Source organism: Crinia signifera, chromosome 8 (genome assembly GCF_055691185.1).
Source record: "Crinia signifera chromosome 8, ASM5569118v1, whole genome shotgun sequence".
In the NCBI taxonomy this organism is placed as follows: Eukaryota; Metazoa; Chordata; class Amphibia; order Anura; family Myobatrachidae; genus Crinia; species Crinia signifera.
Window position 1 is genome coordinate 160,476,035 of NC_139224.1, and position 23,132 is coordinate 160,499,166.

Sequence of the window (23,132 nt, forward strand, 5' to 3'; positions counted from 1 at the left end):
GAATCTCTTATTGGGGCAGATGTATGAAGCCTTAAAAAGAGATAAACGTGAGGGTGATAAAAGTCCAGCCAATTAGCTGCTAACTGGTATTTTTCAAACACTGCCTGTAACATGGCAGTTAGGAGTTGATTGGCTGGCCGTTTATCACTCATTATCACCCTCGCGTTTATCTGTTTTTAAGGTCTATACATCTTCCCCATTGTCCTGAATCACAATGTAGCTTCGTAACCATCTCTGAAATACTCAGGCTCCTTCCACGTTCTAGATCCAGCGCTTAATGGGCCTGATTCAAGTTTATTCTGTCCCCTGCGAACTCGCTGCAGTGAAGGATGTTTTTTTTTGGTCATGCGCATGCATATCGGCTAATATGCGCATGTGTAGACCTGATATGCGAAAGCCTTCGACCAATATCGGTCACCGAGACCTTCGCACACAGCGAGGCGGGCATGCGAACGCAGGAATGGCAAAGCCTACAAGGGGACGGGCGGCTGACAACACATGACGTGTTGTCAGCCGCCCTTTTTCGGCCATCATCTTCTGGCCCAGATAAAAGTCAGATCAGACTGACTTTTATTTGCAAACCGGTGAAAAACCAATCGATGGTCTGCGACCATCGAATGATTTTTGCCCATACGCACGCAAATGGATGTGTCCGCGTTCACATCCATTTGCATCCCAGTGCGCGTATTCGGTCGGCAAAGGGGGGACGGTCATCGTTTACCGGCTCGCTAAGCAGTGAAAGAACGCTGCTTAGCGACCGTGTCTGAATCAGGCCCAGAGTGTTGTTTATTTCTGTATCTGCATCTTTTTTATGTTACAAGTTGTAAGATTGTTAGTATATGTCTTTGTGTATTGCATGCTTACTGACCTATCCATTTGTATTTTCCCGTAAAAAGGTTTTGTTCGCACAGAGGCGGCAAATTATTCAGTCCTGAGGGTGTTTATACTGATGTGTACACAGAGCTCGGAATGCAAAATGTCTCTTCTCCCCGCAAATCTAAGAACACAGTCACCAGTTTGCTGCCACACCACCGTACACCAGACCCCACTGTTAGGGAATCATACCACGTTTCGTGACTGGAGGCGAGCGCAGAAAATATTATATACTGATTACAAAAAAAAAAGCAACCGCCGCCTCCTTCAGATTAAACATGTAATGTGCGGCTCGCTGCTTTCCTCAGCGTTCTATTAGTGCCATGGAGGCGATTCTAAGAGAATTGTGTTCCGCTGCCGTTTCTAATAGCTACAGTAACCTTTGACTCTTGTCTGTGTGGCGCAGGGAAGGTGCGATCGCTCCTGCCAGCCTGGGATAAAGTGTATGCAACGAATGATTAATAGCTTTTCTCCTAAGATGTTATATTTTAGAGTGCTGCCATGGAGATGCAGACTGCCCTAATTAGACAGATAACACGTATAGACGCATGAATAATGTTTATCGTGCATAGGAGTTATTAGGAGAATAATGAAAACCTTTCCCATTTGTTTTGCAGAAGAGCAGCTTCCCCATGGTTTCCCTATTATAGACATGGCTCCTCAGCTCAAGGTGGTGGAGAAGACGCGGACAGCTACCATGCTCTGTGCTGCTAGCGGGAACCCGGACCCGGAGATCTCCTGGTACAAGGATTTCCTCCCCGTGGACACGGCCACTAGTAATGGAAGGATTAAACAGCTCCGCTCAGGTACGGTGCATGAACTTCGGCTACGATCACACGGTTAGCACTGGGGTCATCTAAGGTTGCGTTGATGTCTCATTGGGATGTGGATAAGTGTGAGTTCAATTATGTAGGTGAAAATACTGAATTTATACCCACCACCCAAGTATAGGCTTTCGATTGTGACCCCATACCTCACAACCGCCCCAGTTTAGGTGGGAAAGTGGTTAGAATATGGAGATGTGCCTTCATTGGTGAGGACTCTTGGCCAACTGTTGGTTGAGGTGGGTGCACAACAACGTACGGGTGTCTACGGGGAGAGTGGTTGGAGGTAGCCTAGCGCTCCACAACTTGACATGACCAAGCTCTGAGTGTGACATCACCACAGCCCCTCTTGGTTGATGGAATTACCACCCCAAACCCCCCCTTCCCCCCCAACCCTCACCCTCACAGGTCTACTCTCTGACTTTATCTCTGTCCACTTTATCTCTATCCAATCCCAATATCGGCCAGATATTGGGATTGGATATATATATATATATATATATATAAACTGGGCAGCGATAAAGTACCAGCCAATTAGCTCTTAAATACCAGGAGCTAATTGGCTGGTCTCTAAGGTCCATAGCACCTCTTGGCTCCTTGGGGTAGATTTTACTAACGCTTAAAATTTTTTAAAGTGTTCGTGTTGGCCATAGCGTCCAATCAGATTCTGTCTACCATTGTCTAGGATGTGCAACAAAACCACCACTTTAATTTTTTAGAAACCCTTAATATTTGTGGTCAGTTTACGCCCCAACCCACCTCTTATAATCCAAAATCCTGGGGGTCCGATCACCACAGGGTCCTAGATAAGACCACTCTGATGAGTGACCTGTTTGTAGGGCCGTAGTGATGAGGCCGCTCTTTTTGGCTTCCCCTGGCGGTATCGCCGCTTAATATGGTTCAATTATCTTGATTATACACTGGCAAATATCCGCTGCGGTGTTAAGATAATAAAGACACAGGCAGTTATCTCCATTGGATGTCATGTCCCACGTCTCAGTCCCCGGCACGATATCTTCTACTTTTTATCCAACGTCGTGTGTTGTTTTAAAAATAAAAAAGAAAATCCACGTGTAAAGGTCAGCAGCGCTGCTTCTATCTCCCTTTGACAAACTTTATTATGGTCAGTCTGTGTAATTACCGAACAGATTCAGACACCTAGATTAGGGCTGCGCGTGGAACACCGACTAGAGGGAGGGGGCTAATTACATTTAGAAATTCAGCTATTACAGAGAAATGGCTGTGACCTTTCAGCTTCCCCCACCCGCCAACAGGTCGTAATCTTGGTCTGTTTGTATGCAAAGAAAATATCACCCTTGTTAATTATTTTTAACAGCATTATGCAGAAGGACAGGAGCCTGGGTAAGAAAGGGCACTGTTATCATTCTAATCTCTTATGTCAACACTACAATTAAAGCTGGCAATGAGATGGTTCGGTTGGGTTTGTCATGTCTTGTTTTTTCTGCTACCGCCAAGTCACTGGGAGCGTTACTGGTTAGTCAGGGGGTCATTTTGAAATGAAGTAGATAGTACAGAAGGTTAAGTAGATAGATAGATAGTATGGAAAACATCAGTCGCATTCAGTAGACAGCAGAGAGGACATTACCTGTATTCAGTGCAATCTTTATTCAATAGAAAGAACGGGAGACATCTCCCGTATTCAGTAGATAGTGCAGAAGGCATCGCCCGTATTCAATATATAGTGCAGATGACATCACCCGTATTTAGTAGATAGTGCAGATGACATCGCCCATATTCAGTAGATAGTGCAGAAGACATCGCCCGTATTCAGCAGATAGTGCAGAAGACATCGCCCGTATTCAGCAGATAGTGCAGAAGACATCGCCCGTATTCAGCAGATAGTGCAGAAGACATCGCCCGTATTCAGCAGATAGTGCAGAAGACATCGCCCGTATTCAGCAGATAGTGCAGAAGACATCGCCCGTATTCAGCAGATAGTGCAGAAGACATCGCCCGTATTCAGCAGATAGTGCAGAAGACATCGCCCGTATTCAGCAGATAGTGCAGAAGACATCGCCCGTATTCAGCAGATAGTGCAGAAGACATCGCCCGTATTCAGCAGATAGTGCAGAAGACATCGCCCGTATTCAGCAGATAGTGCAGAAGACATCGCCCGTATTCAGCAGATAGTGCAGAAGACATCGCCCGTATTCAGCAGATAGTGCAGAAGACTTCGCCCGTATTGAGTAGACTGTAGAGAAGACGTCACCCGTATTGAGTAGTAGACAGTAGAGAAGACATCACCATTATTGAGTAGACAGTAGAGAAGACATCACCATTATTGAGTAGACAGAGAAGACGTCACCCGTATTGAGTAGACAGTAGAGAAGACATCACCATTATTGAGTAGACCATAGAGAAGACGTCACCTGTATTGAGTAGACAGTAGAGAAGATGTCACCCTTATTGAGTAGACCGTAGCGAAGACGTAACCTGTATTGAGTAGACAGTAGAGAAGACGTCACCTGTATTGAGTAGACAGTAGATAAGACGTCACCCGTATTGAGTAGACAGTAGAGAAGAAGTCACCCGTATTGAGTAGACCGTAGAGAAGACGTCACCCGTATTGAGTAGACAGTAGAGAAGACGTCACCCGTATTGAGTAGACAGTAGAGAAGACGTCACCTGTATTGAGTAGACAGTAGAGAAGACGTCACCCGTATTGAGTAGACAGTAGAGAAGACATTACCCTTATTGAGTAGACCATAGAGAAGACGTCACCTGTATTGAGTAGACAGTAGAGAAGACATTGCCCATATTCAGCACCCCTGCCCCACCCCCCACCATCAAACGATTTTCCTCCTTCTTGCAAGCACTGAGTAAGTTTAGATTGTGAAGGCCGTGGGGAGGAGTTTGCTGCTGACCTCAACGGCCCTACCTCCCAAAGGCCGAAGAATGACTGTGCAGCGTTACCCCTCCCAAACGCCCACAGGGTGTCAATTTCATTAAAGGGGACCCGAGTTGTAGTAAGAGTCTAATATAGTCAGAAGTGCATGTTTGGTTCCTTGAACATTGGGCCTTTCCACAGGAAGAAGATGGTGGTGCAACGGGGGACGAACTGTAATAGAACACAGCAATGTACAGAGCAGGTTTCTATTCCCCAGAATACATTGCATTATCTTTTGTACTGGGAAGAAAATTCTTGATGGGATGAAGGTCATTATCATTGTTTTCTGTGAGAACTTGACACTGTGCTTTAACAAGCGATGGTTGGCTTGCTACTGGTTCAGCTGCTGGCAGACAGGAGATTACTAATAAGGTCTCCACCGTCCATGCTCTGCTGTGCTTTCTGCAACTCGCTATTGACTTCATTGAAATAGTACGTTCTAACATCCCAAATCATATGTATTATACAAGTATAGCTGGCGGAATCCTGTTAATATTCTGTCAGATACCATGTTTATGGCTGGATCCCTCATTCTCCTGCATCTGTGTGACTTTAATCTCACCAAGGCTAATCACGCGTGATCTATGATTGGTCCTTTCATTATGTCTGGTTCAACCTTTCCTGCTTACAGGATAGAATTAGCCTGGGCTTAGGTAACTCACTGATGTGTAGCTGTATTATGTAAGTTGTATGTAGGGGATGAGACTGCTGAGTGCCGGGACAGATGAACAGAGCACAACAGTATACATGAGGAATTAAACCCGTAGTGACACAAGAAGAACAGAGAGAAATAATAACAAGCGTAACAGGTATAGCTCCCATTGAGTGTCCTGGAACATCAGCAATAATAAAGGACTTCTTCTGAAAACATTCAAATATTTTTTTTTTTTTACTGTTGGGATGCGAAATACCTCCCAAGGACATGCGCAGCAACCAACGCAAATCCACTATCGCCTCTGATCCGCAGCAACCATGGCTAGAATCAGGTTCTAGGGGGCATTTTGGAATGAAGGGGAGGAGGTAAAACACAACGGACAAATCATTTCTGCATACTACATAAAGCTACTGACCTAATATAAAGGTTCTAATGTCTCCCCTGGTATGTGAGCCTTGCAGAGACACACTGGGAAGCATGATCTCCGGTCACCTCTGTATGAACCAATGCTCTGAGCCACACTGCTGGTCCAGTCACAGTCTGCGCCTACCCAGTATAACAGAATGCTGCAGTGCCAATGTCTGAATCCTGGGCAGGGGCACCTAGGGAATGCATCACATCTCCCAAATACATCACGCCTGGTACATATCTCTTATATATTTAGCCAGATCTGTCACTCAACCCCTGTGGAGAACGTTCCTGTGTAGAACAGTTTCACTTTCATGTGTCTGACGTTCCACCCCCTTGACATCACCTCCCCCCGCCCAGCCAGGGCTACAGTACACGCCCACCATCCACCATTACTCCACAGCCACCATCCACCATTACTCCTGCACATCCCTACCCTCTGCCAGGACCCCCGCGACCCCCCTCCCGCGATTCGCGGGACCCCCCGCGACCCCCCCCTCCCGCGATTTGCGGGACCCCCCGCGACCCCCCCTCCCGCGATTCACGGGACCCCCCGAGACCCCCCTCCTCCCGCGACTCGCGGGACCCCCGCGCCCCCCCCCCTCCCGCGACCCCCCTCCCGCGATTCGCGGGACCCCCGCGACCCCCCCTCCCGCGATTCGCGGGACCCCCGTGACTCCCCCTCCCGCCATTCGCGGGACCCCGCACCCCCCCTCCCGCGATTCGCCGGACCCCCGCTTTCCACCCTCCCGCGAGTTGCGGGCCCCCCGCGACCCCCCCTCCCGTGATTCGCGGGACCCCCGCGAACCCCCCCTCCCGCGATTCGCGGGACCCCCGCGACCCCCCTCCCGCGATTCGCAGGAACCCCGCGACCTCCCCGGTATCCGGACTATTGTTAGACAGCATATATCGACAGCCATTACATCGACACCATTAGTTCGACAGCTCAATAGGTCAACATGGTTTTAGGTCGACATGTCATTAGGTCGACATGTCATTAGGTCGACAGCTCATTAGGTCGACAGCTCATTAGGTCGACATGTTTTTAGGTCGACACTGCCATTAGGTCGACAGTGTCTATGTCGACAGTCAAAAGGTCGACATGGGTTTTTTCACTGTTTATTGAGCCGACATGTGCCGACAGGCGGTATTTCATGCCCTACTATCCACTAGGGCGTGGTGGGAGAATAAAATAGTGTGCCGAGCGCAGCGAGGCACCGTGCCCGAAGCATAGCGAGCGGCTGCAGTACACTTCAAACTGTGTCCATGTCGACTGTGTCGACATTTCGGCCAAAAAAACAGTGAAAAAACCCATGTCGACCTTTTGACTGTCGACATAGACTCTGTCGACCTAATGGCAGTGTCGACCTAAAAACATGTCGACCTAATGAGCTGTCGACCTAATGAGCTGTCGACCTAATGAGCTGTCGACATAATGACATGTCGACCTAATGGTATGTCGACCTAAAACCATGTCGACCTATTGAGCTGTCGAACTAATGGTGTCGATGTAATGGCTGTCGATGTAAGTGCTGTCTAATATCCGTCCCAGACCCGACCACCCCCTCCCGCGATTCGCTGGACCTCCACGACCACCCCCTCCCGCGAAACGCGGGACCCCCGCGACCCTCCCGCAAATCGCGGGACCCCAGCGACCCCTCCCTCCCGCGAGCCCCCTCCCGCGATTCGCAGGACCCCTGCATCCTCCCCTCCCGCGATTCGCCGGACCCCTGCGACCCCCCCTCCCGGCATTAAAAGGGCCCCCCGCGACCCCCCCTCCCGCGATTCACGGCACCCCCCCCCTACTGTGATTTGCGACCCCCCTCCCGCAATTCTCGCCGCCCCCTCCCGCGATTCACGGAACCCCCGTAGCGCCCCCCTCTCGCGATTTGCGGGCCCTCTCGGCACTTCTCGCGATTTGCGACCGCCCCCTAATTCACACATTCGGGGACCCCACCTCCCGCAATTCATGCCCCCCTCACGCAATTCACGGCACCCCCCACACCCCCCTTCCTGCGATTCGCAACCCCCCACGACCCCCCCTCCCGCGATTCACGAAACCCCCCGTAGCGCCCCCCTCCCGCGATTTGCGGGCTCCCTCGGCACCTCTCGCGATTTGCCACCGCCCCGTAATTCACACATTCGGGGACCCCCCTCCCGCGATTCATGCCCCCCTCACGCAATTCACGGCACACCCCATACCCCCCTTCCTGCGATTCGGAACCCCCCACGACTCCCCCTCCCGCGATTCATGCCCCCTCCCGCGATTCACGGACCCCCGCACCACCCCCCTGCGCCCACCCTCCCTTGATTCACGCCCCCCCCTCATGCAATTCACGGCAACCCCCCCCACCCCCCCTCCTGCGATTCGCAGCCCCCCCACGACCCCCCCCTCCTGCGATTCATGACCCCTCCCGTGATTCACGGACCCCCGCACCACCCCCCCTTGACTCACGGCACCCCACGCGCCCCTCCCGCAATTCACGGACCTCCGCAACCCCCCCTCCCGCAATTCACTAACCCCGACAACCCCCCTCCCGCAATTTGCGGACCCCCCTTCCCACGATTCAAGCCCCCCCGCGCCCCTGCCCACGATTTGCGGACCCCCGCCCCCTCCCGCTAACCGCGGATCCCCACACACCACCCCCCCTCCCGCAATTTGCAGACCCCCTTCCGGCAATTCCACCCCCCAGCGGACCACCGCGGCCCCCGCTCCCGCATTTCACGTACCCCCGTGACAATGGGGGATCCTGTACCACCACAAGCAGGTACCGCCCCTAGGTGGGAAATCCGGCCCTGGCTGCCGCACTGCAGGTTTCCCCACTGCCCTCTGCACCAGCGCCACAACTTTTATCAATGTCTTGCCCACATACCACTATTATACAGCCTCCTGCTCTCATGCACGCTCACTCCCTCCCAGTGGGAGGAGACGCTCACCCACTGCCGGGAGCTGCATACTGTCCCCCACCCTCCTCCAGTTCTAGGGATGCCCATCGACCATCAATGATTTTCAAATAATCGATGGTTTATGGCCGATGTTGAATACTTTTGCCATCAATGTGGGAGGACACTGCCCTGCCTCCTGTTCTCCTGCCCCGTAACTTCCGCCAGTGGAGACCCGCTCACCCTGTGTTGCCCACATTCCCCTATCATGCTTTACCGCCCAGCCTCCTGCTCTCATGCACCCTAACTCCCACCCAGTCGGAGGAGACACTGACTCCTGTATTTCTGTGCTGCCACGCTGGACCCTCACCCACTGGCAGAAGCTGCACAGTGTCCACCACCCTCTTTAGTCCCCCGTATGCCCACACACCCCTATCACTACCCAGCTTCCTGCTCTCCTGAACCGTAACTTCCACCACTGGGTAATCGCTGACGCTGTGTTGCCCACATACCCCTATCATGCCTCATATCCCAGCCTCCTGCTCTCATGCACCCTAACTCCCACCCAGTAGGAGGAGACACTGACTCAGGGCCACCGTCCGGTACTCCTGTGCTGCCACGCTGGACCCTCACCCACTGCCAGAAGCTGCAATACAGGGCATCTTTCATACAATTCTAACCATATTTCTCACAATACAAATGTTCACAAATTAAGGGGCGTAGCCCCTTACGCCGGTGTGAAGAGCGCCCGTAGGGCGCGATGAATCACCTAGTAACACTACATATTTATCATGTGTCTCTCTCATACACCATGCCTGGTACACATAACACTAGATATGTATCACGTGTCTCCTACATGCACCATGCCTGACACAGATGTTGCTACATACTAATTACACGTCTCCAACATACACCATGTCTGGTGCAGATAACACTACATACTTATGTGCCTCCCACATACACCATGCCTGCCACATAGAACACTGCATACTTGTCACACGTCTCCCACATACATTATGCCTAGTATAGTTAACACTACATACTTATCACATGTCTCCCACATACATCATGCCTGGTTCACATAAAAATACATACTTATCACACGTCTCCCACATACACTATGCCTAGTATAGATAACACTACACATGTATCACTGTGTTACCACATACACCATGCCTGGTACACATAACACAACATACTTATCACGTGTCTCCCACATACACTATACCTGTTACATATAACACTGCATACTTATCATGTCTCCCACATACACTATGCCTGTTACATATAACACTACATACTTATCACGTCTGCCACATACACCATGCCTGTTACATATAACACTACATACTTATCACATCTGCCACATACACCATGCCTGTTACATATAACACTACATACTTATCATGTATCTCCCACATACACCATGCATGTTACATATAACACTACATACTTATCATGTCTGCCACATACACCATGCCTGTTACAAATAACACTACATATCACGTATCTCCCACATACATATAATAATGCATACTTATCATGTCTCCTACATACACCATGCCAGGTACATATAACACTACATACTTATCACATGTCTCCCACATACACCGTGCCTGTTACAGATAACACTACATACTTATCACGTCTCCCACATACACCATGCCTGTTACAGATAACACTACATACTTATCACGTCTCCCTCATACACCATGCCTGTTACATATAACACTACATACTTATCACGTCTCCTACATACACCATGCCTGTTACAGATAACACTACATACTTATCACGTCTCCCTCATACACCATGCCTGTTACATATAACACTACATACTTATCACGTCTCCTACATACACCATGCATGTTACAGATAACACTACATACTTATCACGTCTGCCACATACACCGTGCCTGTTACATATAACACTACATACTTATCACGTCTCCCACATACGCCATGCCTGTTACAGATAACACTACATACTTATCACGTGTCTCCCACATACACCATGCCTGGTAAGAGAGGACCTGGCACCCAGGCTGCGGAGGCCCCGTCCATGCAGCGCTGATAATCGCCAGCCCACGGAACGTAGTGAATTTTGTTACAATTCCATTCTCAGGCTCGTTAATAGAGTGATTTATGTGATAGAATGTACATAGTGGTAACGCTGGCTGGTTATAGAGCACGCCACTCAGTGTCCGCATTCTGCAGCCAGCACAACCAGCTTCTCTGTCATTTAACAAAGGCCTCAGAGATGACAATGGAGCGAGTGGGGAACACCTGATGTAGTGGACGTACAAAAGGCTTTGAACAGAAGAATTGCCGTCATATTACTAATAACTAACAATGGAGCGAACAGGGCTGCAATGCATTAGTTCTTCCCCAGCCGCCACGAGCGACAGAATACACCATTTACCAGTGTTTGCCCGCCGTTAGCCGGAGGCTCTCCTGGCTGGCAATGGCAGAGGCAAACAGCTGGAGATTCCTGGCTTGTGTATGACTAACAGCTGGCTGTCATAAGTGCGGGTATGAAGACCCAACTGCCTACTATAGGCACTCTATGTATATACAGAGTCACGTGGGGGACATGTGATAAGTAACGTGAGACCTCATTCACAGAATACAGGGCTGTATTGGGCGCATTATCACAGACAATGGAAGATTTTAGACCGGGTTTTCCAATGTTGGACCAAGTCATATTGCAGTATAATGTACCATGCATTGGTAGTGCTAGGGGTCTCTTCCCCTTCCCGGATGGATCAACGTTACTGTAACGTTACTGCACCTTTTGTAAATGCGATTTGTCACCAAAAAAATCCTCCTTTGTACCCAGCAGAGACCCTTTTTTAATAGTATTCATCACCTTGGGGTAATAATTATTATACTCTCCTATGGTGAGTCCCGTGTCTTCAGCCTGGACAAGTTTTGGTCAGTTTGGAGGAAAGGTTTAGCAAATCGGTATTACTGCCCCTCTAGTTCCTATAGCTGCTTGGAGCTGGGATAACAGCTTTGCAGTAATCAGGTTGAGTTTCCCATTTGTATACACATGATTGCCAGTGCCAGTCACTGGCTGCAGGGCATCAGATGCCTGGTGAACTCTGGGAATCAATGTAAAGTGCTTTGATATTCTGCCTTCTTCCTCCGTGTCCTGAAATAACACTGCTAATTCCACATGCTCGTCTCTCACAAAGGGTAAAACATTTCGCAGCACATGCTGAATACCCAGATCCGCCGTGAATGCCAAGTGTCTGACGGAGAAGGCTGATGAATTAAAGGACGACTGAGCTCATTTACAACTCGGCCAGGATTAAAGAGCTACTGACACCATTCACTCATCAATGTAAAAGTTTCCCTACCTTGGCACAACTTGACGCACGAAAATCGCTGTGCGTTGGAAGGCGAGCTGATGTTCTCGCCTATGTCAGACTGAGATTTGCTTGCTTACCATCGATGGTTATATATACCACCAACTTCTACGATGTATAAAATACTGTGCCGGTGGCATTTATTATTATGAAAATGCAACAAAAACGTTAGCAGCGAATGGTGGGGTTAATTTTTTTAGTATCAGACCTGTCAGGGGTTGCGGAATGGTAGCGGCTAGTTCCCAGGCTGTAAGTGTAGTTAAGATCACATGACCAATGGAACATACCATGCAACCCACGACGGCAAGGTCGGTGGAACACCTATTTCACTATCCACGCCACCAGCGGTTGCCGTTAGTAACCAAGTGTGAGCAAAGCAAGCCTACGAGGGTCCACTTTGTGTGTCCTGTGAGCTACTTTAATAGCCCCCTGCCCTCCCGGGTCACATGATATATCCCGTCAGCCGGAACGTTTACCAAGGCGGAAGTATATCCAACCATTGTGGAATTAGTTCTGGAGTCGCACGCGCGGCCAATTTTGTTCAGAGATGTGATTGATGTGCATGGGGGACGTAAAGTCTCAGAAATTAGGGATGGCCATCGGTGCCGTGGTCATTGATGGTTGCCATCGATGGGGATAGTGTAGCCAGCCATTGATGGTAACAGACTATGTGATGGATGACCATCGATGGTCTGGGAGGTAAAAAATAAAAGAAATACATAAATATTAAGCGGTCGTTACTTCTAATCTTCGCAGCTTGGCGTACAAGGGCCCATTACATGCGAATTGGGGACAGTTCGCATCCAACCCACCAGTGAATCGTTACGTCCGCTCGTTACATACTCCCGTCTTGAATAATTAGAACTGCTTGCCTGTACAGTAGGAGTAGCCTTTATTCTCATTATCTCTTCCCACTAAAGCCACTTAATAATCAGAGATCACCCCGCAAGGCAGAGCAGTTCATAGTACCAGCGATGGTTAAATTACAGAGGGACATAATCCAGCCTTTAGCCTGAAACCCGACTAGAAATTTAAAAGCTTGATGAGATGACATATGAAAATGTTATCACGCATAACCCGTGCTTAACCTTTTCAGTGCTGGCATCACTCATAAGCGATTGTTATGGTGACCTGAGACAGATGTAAATGCCAGCGGCTCTGGGCTGCTGTCTGGATGAGAAGGCGATAAAGTCAGTTTATTATACGTGCAGCTATAAAGGGCTACTGCGGGGAGCCGCTGCTGGAGGAGACGGGCATATTACGCTTATTGTTGGCCGCCGATGTGTTGCTGTCTATTTGGGGGTGTCTGATGCCTTGTATAAACAATCCCAGAACGGGTAATAAATGTTAGAAGCAACAGGATTTACTGATGAAAGAATTTGTGGTCGCGGCGGCGTTGGTCGCGGGCCACACATAGCAGCTCATCCAGTCACTTTTTTGGCTCTTTACAGGCAATATTTCCGCCGCTGGCCTTTATATTGTGATACTAGAGGAACAGAATAACCTTTCAGGCCATTGAATGCTCAGCAACCAACAACATCGCCGCTCGAGAGAGAAGGGCAGAACCAAGTCCTTCTTATTCATTCGGTAATTGGCAGTGGCCACGGAACGTATTATCGCTGGCACACGTCCAACCAGGATGGTTGCAGCATGGGCCGTCAGACCGTCGGCCAACCAGCTGTTAAACAGCATTTTTGTGGCGGCGCAGAGGTTAAAAAACGAGCTTTGGATGGGACTCCTGGCGCAGCGGGGGGAACTTGGCTCGTGTAAAGAGAGGAACGTCACAATCGTATTGTTTCCTTGACGACTGCATTTGGTGCTCGCTCTCCTCGTGTGCGGCAACGGCTGGAGAAAAAGTTTGATATTGCTTTGGCAAGAGTTCCGTGTAAATATTGGCTTGGCCACGCCGAGAATTCCAGCCACCCTGTGGGAAATATTAGTATGGGTCTCGGTGAGGCCGTTTAAATGCTGACTCGGCCGTACTGTACCGTTAATGCTTTGTGCCGTAAAATGAAGTGTGTATCTCGGGCAGAATTGCAGAGAAATCATCTCTATTTGCATGTTGGGAATAAATGCAATAACAGACGTTTTATTATGTGAACTAAACCACTAACCGCCTTGTCTACAGCCTACTCTCTCCCTGTGCAAAACAGTTTATGTGACATGGTGCCCAGAGTACAGATGTGCTGTAACTAATAGCAACCGATCTTATGTTGATGATCATGAGTCAGAATTTCCCTTTTTACTGATTTAATTCAATATCAGGCAAGGCCTCAGTACCTAGTAATAATAATACAGTACAATATTAATGTATGGGACAATGATCAGTCCTGTTGGTAAATACTGACTCACGCTGGTAGGGTCCCCAGAAGATAATCCGACTTCTTAACAGCGGAGTCTCATCCTCTTGTGTATCTAGCCAGGACAGTGATTCAGAGGTTTATCAAACCTTTCAGAGAAAAAGTGGAATTGCCCATAGCAACCAATGTCACTCGAAGGTTTGATCCTTCTTTTCTTGAGTATGTACAGGAGACCACTAAGTAACTCACCTGTTCCCAAGCAGGTAACCGGTTACAGCACAAGTGTTGTGTACAGTGTCACATTAACCTTAGTGTATTCTACTACTCTCCAGTCCTGTTTGTATTTGTTCCTTGTAATTCCTGTTGCTTAATAATACAGACCTGCGTGAACCTGAATAAGATAACCTCTTTATCGACACACGTGTCGACAGCACGGTGCTTATGAAGGGGTTAATCAGTGTTTCTCGCCACCCTTGTAACCAATTAATACCCCTTTTTCTCCTATTCCTATGACTAACAGCTTCTTTCTAATCTTATTTGCATTCAAATTACCTCACCAGGTGGTACAACAATCAGAGGTAAGAATGCCGGGATCGTCCTCACTGTGCCATATTGCTGTCACTTCATCAGAGGCTCATCCGCATTCATTCTACAACCTGACATTATCCGTGGTGCTCCATTTCCTGTCACACACACAGTGATGCTGGGGAAGGGAACGCCTGGGTGTACCCTTTTTTTTACAATGAACCTTCAACAACAAAAAAAAATTCTGCCAATATAATTATACAGAGAGATCACAAAACTGCAGCTTGAGGGAAAAGGGTCAATTCTTTTTAATCACTGAATAGATAATAGGATAATTTGGGAAATTGAGGTAGTTACCTTTTCTGACGCCTTTTGAAAAAAATGAATCTGCTGGTATGTTTTCTTTACCCCTAAGAGATGATTATTTATTATCTGTTCCCGCACATCCCTCTTAGGGCTAAAACTGAAAAGGGGGGATGTTGTCCCTAGCAACCGGATTCTGTCTTTCATTTTCTATAATGCGATAGAGCACAGGTTCTCAAAATCGGTCCTCAGGACCCCACCCAGTGCATGTTTCGCAGGTCTCCTCACAGAATCCCAAGTGAAATAATTAGCTCCACCTGTGAATCTTTATAAATGTGTCAGTCAGTAATGAATGCGCCTGTGCACCTGCCGGGTGACCTGGAAAACGGGAACTGCATGGGGTCCTGAGGGCCGAGTTTGAGAACCACTGCAGTAGTGCAAATTTACCCATTCATTATTTGCGCGCAATTGTAGCCCGTCACAAGTTGGCACATTTCATTCTTAAAAAAGGGTCGTGCAAAGGTCCTCCAAGTCTCCAGCCCATCCTGTCCACCAACCTCACTGTCTCTTATTGTGGTCTCTATGTCCCCCCCCTAACCACTAACACCCCTCATTTCTCCAGTCACATGCATCGATTCCATGAGAGCCTGTCCGCAGGTTGGAATATTGGAAGTGTCATACATGCAATGCTTCTGTGTGTTTGTACCCCATATCTGATCAGACTGACACTGTATAGGTGTAATGCTTACGTTATGGAACAGGAATGGCCAGTGTTTGGGTGCATGTGCACACCTCTAGTTCACAGATCATTCATGAAATGACTGCAATAAGCCGTGGATCGGGCGTTTAAGTGGTTGACCTGGGAACGTTAACTATCGGATAAAGTGCAGCTACTGTGCTGTGAGCGCGGCTACTTTACTGGTAACGGACAAATCTCCTGCTCTCGTACATTGACATCCAGTATGTATGCTATATAATATGACCTAAGGGTGCAGTATAACGTACATACAATTTGTGTGTTCTAAAGCCATGAAAGTTAAGCTATCTGTAGTTATGCAGTGACACAATCACTAGTGTCACTTCAGTGTACAAAGTGGCTACAACGTCACCCATAGGGTAACACAGTTAGGAGACCTCCAGATTCTGGTTACAAATAAACCTTTAGTAGTGTTCATTCTAGCACTCCGTATCTTCCAAAACCTGTTCTAGCACAGTGTGGTCTGTATTTGAGCTCTGATATACAGGCCATACCTGTGCTAGAAGCCGTTGGGACGGAATTAACACTACTTTAGCATTAATGTCCATCTAGATGGGCCAATGAAATGCTGCATGAGGATAGACCACAAGCAGTGTCACAGCAGCCAATAGGGTCATGGGTGCACTTGCCAGAAATGTATGCGGATTGTAGGACACGCTAAGGTTCCGTGTCCTGAACTCTTGTAGTTGAGTCGCGGATGCCAAGCCCTTAGGAACGGATTCCTGATCCACGTCCGGGCACACCTCTGAAAATGATTGAAAGAAATGTGGGTTCCGGTATTTAATGATTCCTCATCTTGTCTCTTATAGGAGCTCTGCAGATAGAGAACAGCGAGGAGTCCGACCAGGGGAAGTACGAATGTGTCGCCACCAACAGCGCCGGAACGCGCTACTCCGCTCCCGCTAACCTCTACGTGCGTGGTAAGATTTCCTCCCCACTGGCACTGGTGATCACCTACACCCCCATGGACCACTGCTAACGCTCACCCTTCCAGGACTCCAGCAGGTCTACAAAGGAGTCTCTTCTATCAACCGCTTCTCTGGCCTGTGTGGGTCATGCTGGCCCCTCGTTCCTGGTGTAACTTGTGCGGCGGTGCATGTGTTTGTGTGTGGTGTACGACAGGTGCGAGTACAGCTGTGTGCGATCAACACGTATGTATCTGTATGTCACAGCTTACACGCTGCAGCTGATTGCTGGCCTCTCGCCTATTTCCCGTAAGATTCTGTAGAACTTGCAAAAGTCTGACCTCCTATCTCCATTCATCTGATGCAGCCCAAACTGCTGTAGTAGGTGGTAAATGCATCAAATGTCCCCGAGAGGTAGGAATATTACAATGCTCTCTGGTCACTGAGACATGTCATAGTCTACTCTCACCAGAGGGAGGTCTATCAAATCTGGGAGACCGATGAAGTAAAGAGAGAGGAAGTACTAACCAATCAGCTGCTACCTGCCAACTTACATCCTGTGCTAGAAAAATGACAGTTGGAAGCTGATTGGTCAGCGAGGAAGCGGATTAGAATATGCTATTCTCGACCAGAGCATGGGAATGTTAACAGTGATGCGGACTAGTTCCGCATAGCCCATCCCTACTTGATTATGCGTGTGCAGTTTGGAAATGGGAGGGGCCAAGCCAACGTGTAGCCAATGATAGCATCAGGAAATGAAGTAAGGCACAGAGTAAGGAGGGATCTTGGGCTCCTCTTCACAAGATGCTGTAAAACATATAGTCAGTCTTTACATATTATTTGTGTAGGGGACCCCCCCTTCTTAGTGCTCAGTATCCTGTGTCACGTAATAGTCTAAAATTGGTTCTAGAGTGATGATATTGCCCAAGCCCCCCTATTTTACAGATATTCCCTAAGTCCCTGGGCGCATTTACTGGGAGCGTTCAACTGGTCTCTCGGGGGCATTAGCCGAGCAATTCACTGCGTGTAATGTGAATGGGTGTAAAATATACAATTAACACATCCTGGTGACACCCTTATTCCAGCGTGTGACGGGGAAATAGGTTTCCTGTTTTGTTTTCTCTCTCCCAGAACAAGCACAGAATCATTTGACAGCATTTCAGGAGAAATGAGTTTCCGCTCCTTGGGACAGATGTATCGCGCTTCAAAAAGTGATAAGGCGGAGAGTGATAAACAAGCAGCCAATCAGCTCCTACCTGTCTTGTTACAGGCTGGATTTGAAAAATGACAGGTAGGAGCTGATTGGCTGGTTGTTTATCTCTCTCTGCCTGATCACTTTTTCAAACTTGATACATTTGGCCCCTTGTGTTTCCAGCATCGCCCCCTGTAGATCATACTAGGAATTACATGCACATTCCCCACTTTACAAGCCTTTTTTACCTGCACACAAACCACATTGCTGAAAACAGAACTGTTTTTTTTTTTTCCTTTCCTTTTAATCAACCGGAAAGCGTACTGAACCTGCCTCTCTGGTACATAAAATGTCAGTGCCGTTAGGCAGGGTCTATCAGAATAGGAGAATTAGGAGTGCGGTACGGATGCACACATTGAGTACTTGTGTGTGGTAACGTAGCCTGTATGTTGTGCACCTGTCTGTCCCGTGTAACAGTCTGTGTCTGTCTGTGTGTGTGTTCTTGTGACTGGTTGCAATGCTTTGCATGTAGATTTCCAGAGGAAATGCTGGAATTGTAACCTGCGTTGTGTTCACTACCATTCTCTGCGTGGAATGTACGAAACGCGTTGTGTGTGAAATGTGTGCGTGTTGCCATGTATACCTGCAGTTTGCTGTTTTTACTCTCTCTGTGTTTCTCCTTGTCTTTCTAATACCTCGTCATCCTCATCGCACCGCCATTCAATCAAACCTCCATCTCTCAGATCAGCGAGAAGGTTGGTCCCTTTGACTTCTTATCCAGATAAGAGATTGGCACGTGTTGGTCCGACCCATCCTCCTTGGGGGGGGGGACAGCAGAGCTGGGCTCCGAACAAAGCTTTTACTTTATGCAGCCCACAAACCCTGCTTTCAATCCCGCTCTCTACTCTGTGACCCCGGTGCCTGCCTGTATTATGTGCCTGCAAGTGCAGTTCCCCCTTTTGTGCACGCTGTAATGTGCATGGTCCCTGTCCCTCCCCTGTCGTCTCCACCTCTTCTCCGCGGGCTGTGAGTCTAGAACCATAATCGGAAGGATCCGGGATATCTGCAGAACATTGTTCTTCTACCATTTTCATAAACATTAACCATTCATTGTTTGCAGCAGTCCACATCCGTTATATTGGTATTAAATGTGGGGCTTTGACGGATCTGATGTATGTGTATAACACTTCGTGCAATGCTATGGGGACAGTTTGGTTGTGCTAGCGGTAGGCAGCAGCTTTTGAACCAAGCGGTAAAATAAGTGGTAGTTGCAGTAACACCAGTAAGGTAATAATGGGTGTACTATTTACCAGGCTATAACAGCATAAAAGTCATTTCAGAATCTGAAAAACACATGAATTCCCCCCATAGAGGTGAGGAGCAACGTTAGTCTAGGACTTTGGGGATGTGTCATGTAATCCTAATGAGATAGGCTTCAGAATAAGAACAGTATATAGGAGGTGGGGTAAGTAGTGCGCTTAGAATAGTGCGCAATATGAGCTATAGGTAAAGGGCCCCATACACTAGTGAGATTTGGGCCCTTTTTATCCGATTCCGAGGCATCAGACAAAAAGGGCCCAAATCGCATGTGTTTGACCTCTGATTCCGAGTCGATGCGTAGTTTGGTGCCAGAGATGGTCACTGCTGCACCAAGGATATATCGCATGTAAAAGGACTGAATGCAATATATCACATGCGGGCGGCTCGAGAGGGATTGGCTGCAACTTTACTCCCTCGGAGAAGTCGCAGTAGGGGATGGGGGAGGGGCTTTGGAAAAGGCTTTAGTTCTTGGAGTAAGAGAAATAGATTTATTATGTATTGGATGAGGGCTGGCGGGGGTGTAGTCAGAGCTGACCCTGACCAATTTGATGCGCTAGACAGGTGCCCCTTAAACAACGCAGCAGTGGGCCGCTGTGACTGAGGTTTTACCTGTAGGTCCTACGCCCGCACCCCATTCTTGGTATAGCTCTGCAGGAATGGCGGTCTGGCTTTGGGTGGTAGGGAAGAGGTTTTGGGGGTGATTCAGGTTGGTTTGCAAAAGCAAACTCCTTTAATGGACAAAACCATGCTGCACTGCAGGTGGGGCAGATGTAACATGCACAGAGAGAGTTAGATTTGGGTGAGTTATTTTGTTTAGTAAACACTGGCTGCTTTATTTTTACACTGCAATATAGATATCAGTTTGAACACACCGCACCCAATCTAACTCTCTCTCTCTCTGCACATGTTACATCTGCCCCACCTGCAGTGCACATGGTTTTGTCCATTCAAGAAGGAGGTTGCTTTTGCAAACCAACCTGAATCACCCCCTTTGTGCGGCCTCAGTGGTGGGTAATAGTACAGTGTCTCACAAATCCATCACATTGCATCTGGGAAGATCATTGTGATATTAGAGTACTGGGCTAGACCACAGGTGTCTCTCATTCCCATGGAAGCTCTAGGCATGGCTCAGTGTTACATGCACCGCTGGGAAGGATGTTTGATTCTTCAGGCCTGGCCTGAGCCTCTTTGTTCTGCTATATTGTTGAGGGTATAGTTGCTGGACATGAGTACTGGTGTGTTTTTGGGATGGTGAGGACCCAAATAGAAAAATTCTATTGCACTGGGAAATTCCATCCTGCAAAGGTAGAGGGCCCCACATCAGCCTGTCGCTCGCTCTAAAGGTGCCCATACACATTACAATTATTGTATCCAATATTGGATACAATATCGCATCGCATCTCATCGCATCTCGGTTTTGCGATAAGATGAGATGAGATCTAGTACATGTGCAGCACATACTTTTTGTACTAGATCTTATCTTATCGCAAAACCGAGATGCGATGAGATGCGATATTGTATCCAATATTGGATACAATAATTGTAACGTGTATGGGCACCTTTACTGTTGTCTGGGAGGTGTCTGCAAATCGAGCTCCCCTTTAGTTTTCCACGTCAGCCGGTAACGGAGGTCCCACCGAAGATGACACGTACACTTTTTCATTTTAGTTGCTCTCCTGGAAGCTGTTCTGCTCGCCCAAGAAATAATTATTGCTCCGCAAGTCTGCAAGGTCATATATTAAAGAGTTCTTTTATCTCCATGCCACCGATCTGCTCCCTTCCCCCCTCTGCCTTCATGTTATTTTCATCTGAGAAATTTCCCTGAGCGAATGCAAATTGCAGGGTACGGCCGCCCCCTTCGAACTCTGACACGCGATCATCTGAGCATCGAGTTCTCTCTGAAAACTGCCGTCCTGTAATGATATACAGTCGCCCAGATCTGACCGTCAAGCCAAATAGTTTTTCTGAAAAGTTAAGAAGTGAAATGCAATCCCAAAAAACAGGCAGGAAATTGTAATATCTGAGGGCTGACGGCTGGATAAGTAGCACGGGCTCGCTGAGATGGATCCTCTCTCTCGAATTTCCTTTTATAACCCATCTATCATTGGTAACGTGGTGAGAAATACAAACAGCAACTAAACGGATGTGGTCACGCCAACAGGGTTTAAAGAGTCAACTGTCAACAGTAATGTAACTCTCTTATATCTCACACATCTTACACATCTGTCATTTTATTATTATTTGTCTGTTTGTCCGGTATGCATTCGGACACTGTTGGACCCATATGGATGAAACCAACTTGAGGCGGCTTGATTGGGTCTCCCCCCCCCCGTCCCCCCCCCCCAGATGAAACTAGAGGGGGTAGAGGATATGGGGTTTAAGAAAACAAATGTTGGTCAGATCCAGGAGAGGTGTGTGCCGGGCACACCATGGGCTTGGGGAGCATGTTCAGGGCCTCCCGCTGGATGGATATGGATTAGAACTTCGGATAACAACAGGCAGCCACCTCCTGGGTCTGACTAAAGCTCAGATTTTCCTGCGCATGTAAAAAAAGATAATCGAAGGCGACTGACACCGTTCTACCTGACACTGAAATCTGTTCCGCTCTGACCAAGCGTCAGCGCTGCCTTATTGCTCTTGACATGAATATCATTTCCATCCAAGATCCGTAATGTCCCATGAGATTGGTACATTATTATTTTGTCTCCCCTTATCCGTGAAACGCTGTCCTCTGTAGTGTCCCACCAAGCCAATCACATTGACTATGCTGCAATAGGGTACTTTAGAGTCAATTAATGCTCCGTATTTTGCGGAGATGCCAACCTCTGCATTCACGCTTTACGGTCTGCTCGTTCGGTCCCCCTCCTCTCTCACTTGTTCATTCTCAACAAGATTGATGTGAACTTGGCAATGCCACATATTAGCAGGGACATGCTACATAAACTCTGCAAATAATTTTTCTGCGCGTCGAATACTTGTGTTGGGTACGCCGAATGTCGACATCATGTATGCAAAAGTTTCCGCACCCTGGCCAAGCTGAACGTTTCCCAAAAGAGCAAATATGTTGACAATAGACTTTTTAATTGAATACAAAAAAAGGATATTCCAATGGGGGGGGGGGGGGGTCTGATGTGTGGCCAGCATAAGATGGGTAGTGATTCCCATGCTTGCTAATATTGCTGAAAATGTTTGATACCGGCAGCTCTGTACATTAAGGGGCCGTATCAGCCAAGATTTTGGTTCATCAAATACTCAAGACATTGACATATATGATGAGGCCTTTGGGACAGTTTCTCTTCCATACAAATCAATAAGGTGTTAGCCACGCTGTTTTGCAGAACACTACTCTGCTATCTGCCCTATGAGTATGTCGCTGATTTGTGGGTTCTACTTGTGTATCTGACCAATTTTGAGCAGGTTCATTAACAGGGTTTCTGGGCCTTCCAGATTTCCCATAGACTTCCACAGTTCTGTGCCTTGGCGATGTTTCTGACCATAGAGATTCCAACAGTCTCCAGTTATCTCTATACAGCCTTGCCCCGTTTTGAAACAGTTTCTCCATATTTAATTTTTAAAGTCCCCAGTCATCGCCTCGGAGGGATCTGGGGTTGTTTAGAAGTAGGAACAACATCCTGACTGCGGATGAGAGTCCGTATTTATCCTTCGTTGTCCTCACTTGGCTTAATTTAAGACCATACAAGGTAATCAAGTTTAATTGTTCTGAACTTTTGCCCATTCCATAGTTATATTCTGTTTCCCCAGTCTGCTAAATGCATCATGTGTAAGTTTGTACCCATAAGCCTCTATATTGCGGTTTGTGAGGGTAAGTGGCCTGTTAAATTGAGGTGTTCCGCTGCAGTAAATACTGTTACAAGCAGCCTCTCCTAAGCAGTCGCGCTACAAGAGCT

At 48.0% G+C, this 23,132-nt stretch overlaps 1 protein-coding gene across 22 annotated transcripts in view; it reads left to right on the forward strand.

Moving 5' to 3' along the window:
- Positions 1-23,132, forward strand: part of PTPRF (protein tyrosine phosphatase receptor type F) — a 675,453-nt gene that overhangs the window by 616,163 nt on the left and 36,158 nt on the right. For 12 of the 22 annotated variants that reach the window (XM_083157546.1, XM_083157555.1, XM_083157551.1 and 9 more), the window contains 3 exons: positions 1,491-1,679; positions 14,783-14,800; positions 16,617-16,727. In XM_083157546.1, coding sequence (XP_083013672.1) covers positions 1,491-1,679; positions 14,783-14,800; positions 16,617-16,727 — 318 coding nt within the window. The remainder of the gene's footprint in view (positions 1-1,490; positions 1,680-14,782; positions 14,801-16,616; positions 16,728-23,132) is intronic. The other 10 variants (XM_083157552.1, XM_083157554.1, XM_083157558.1 and 7 more) reach the window with 1 other exon arrangement.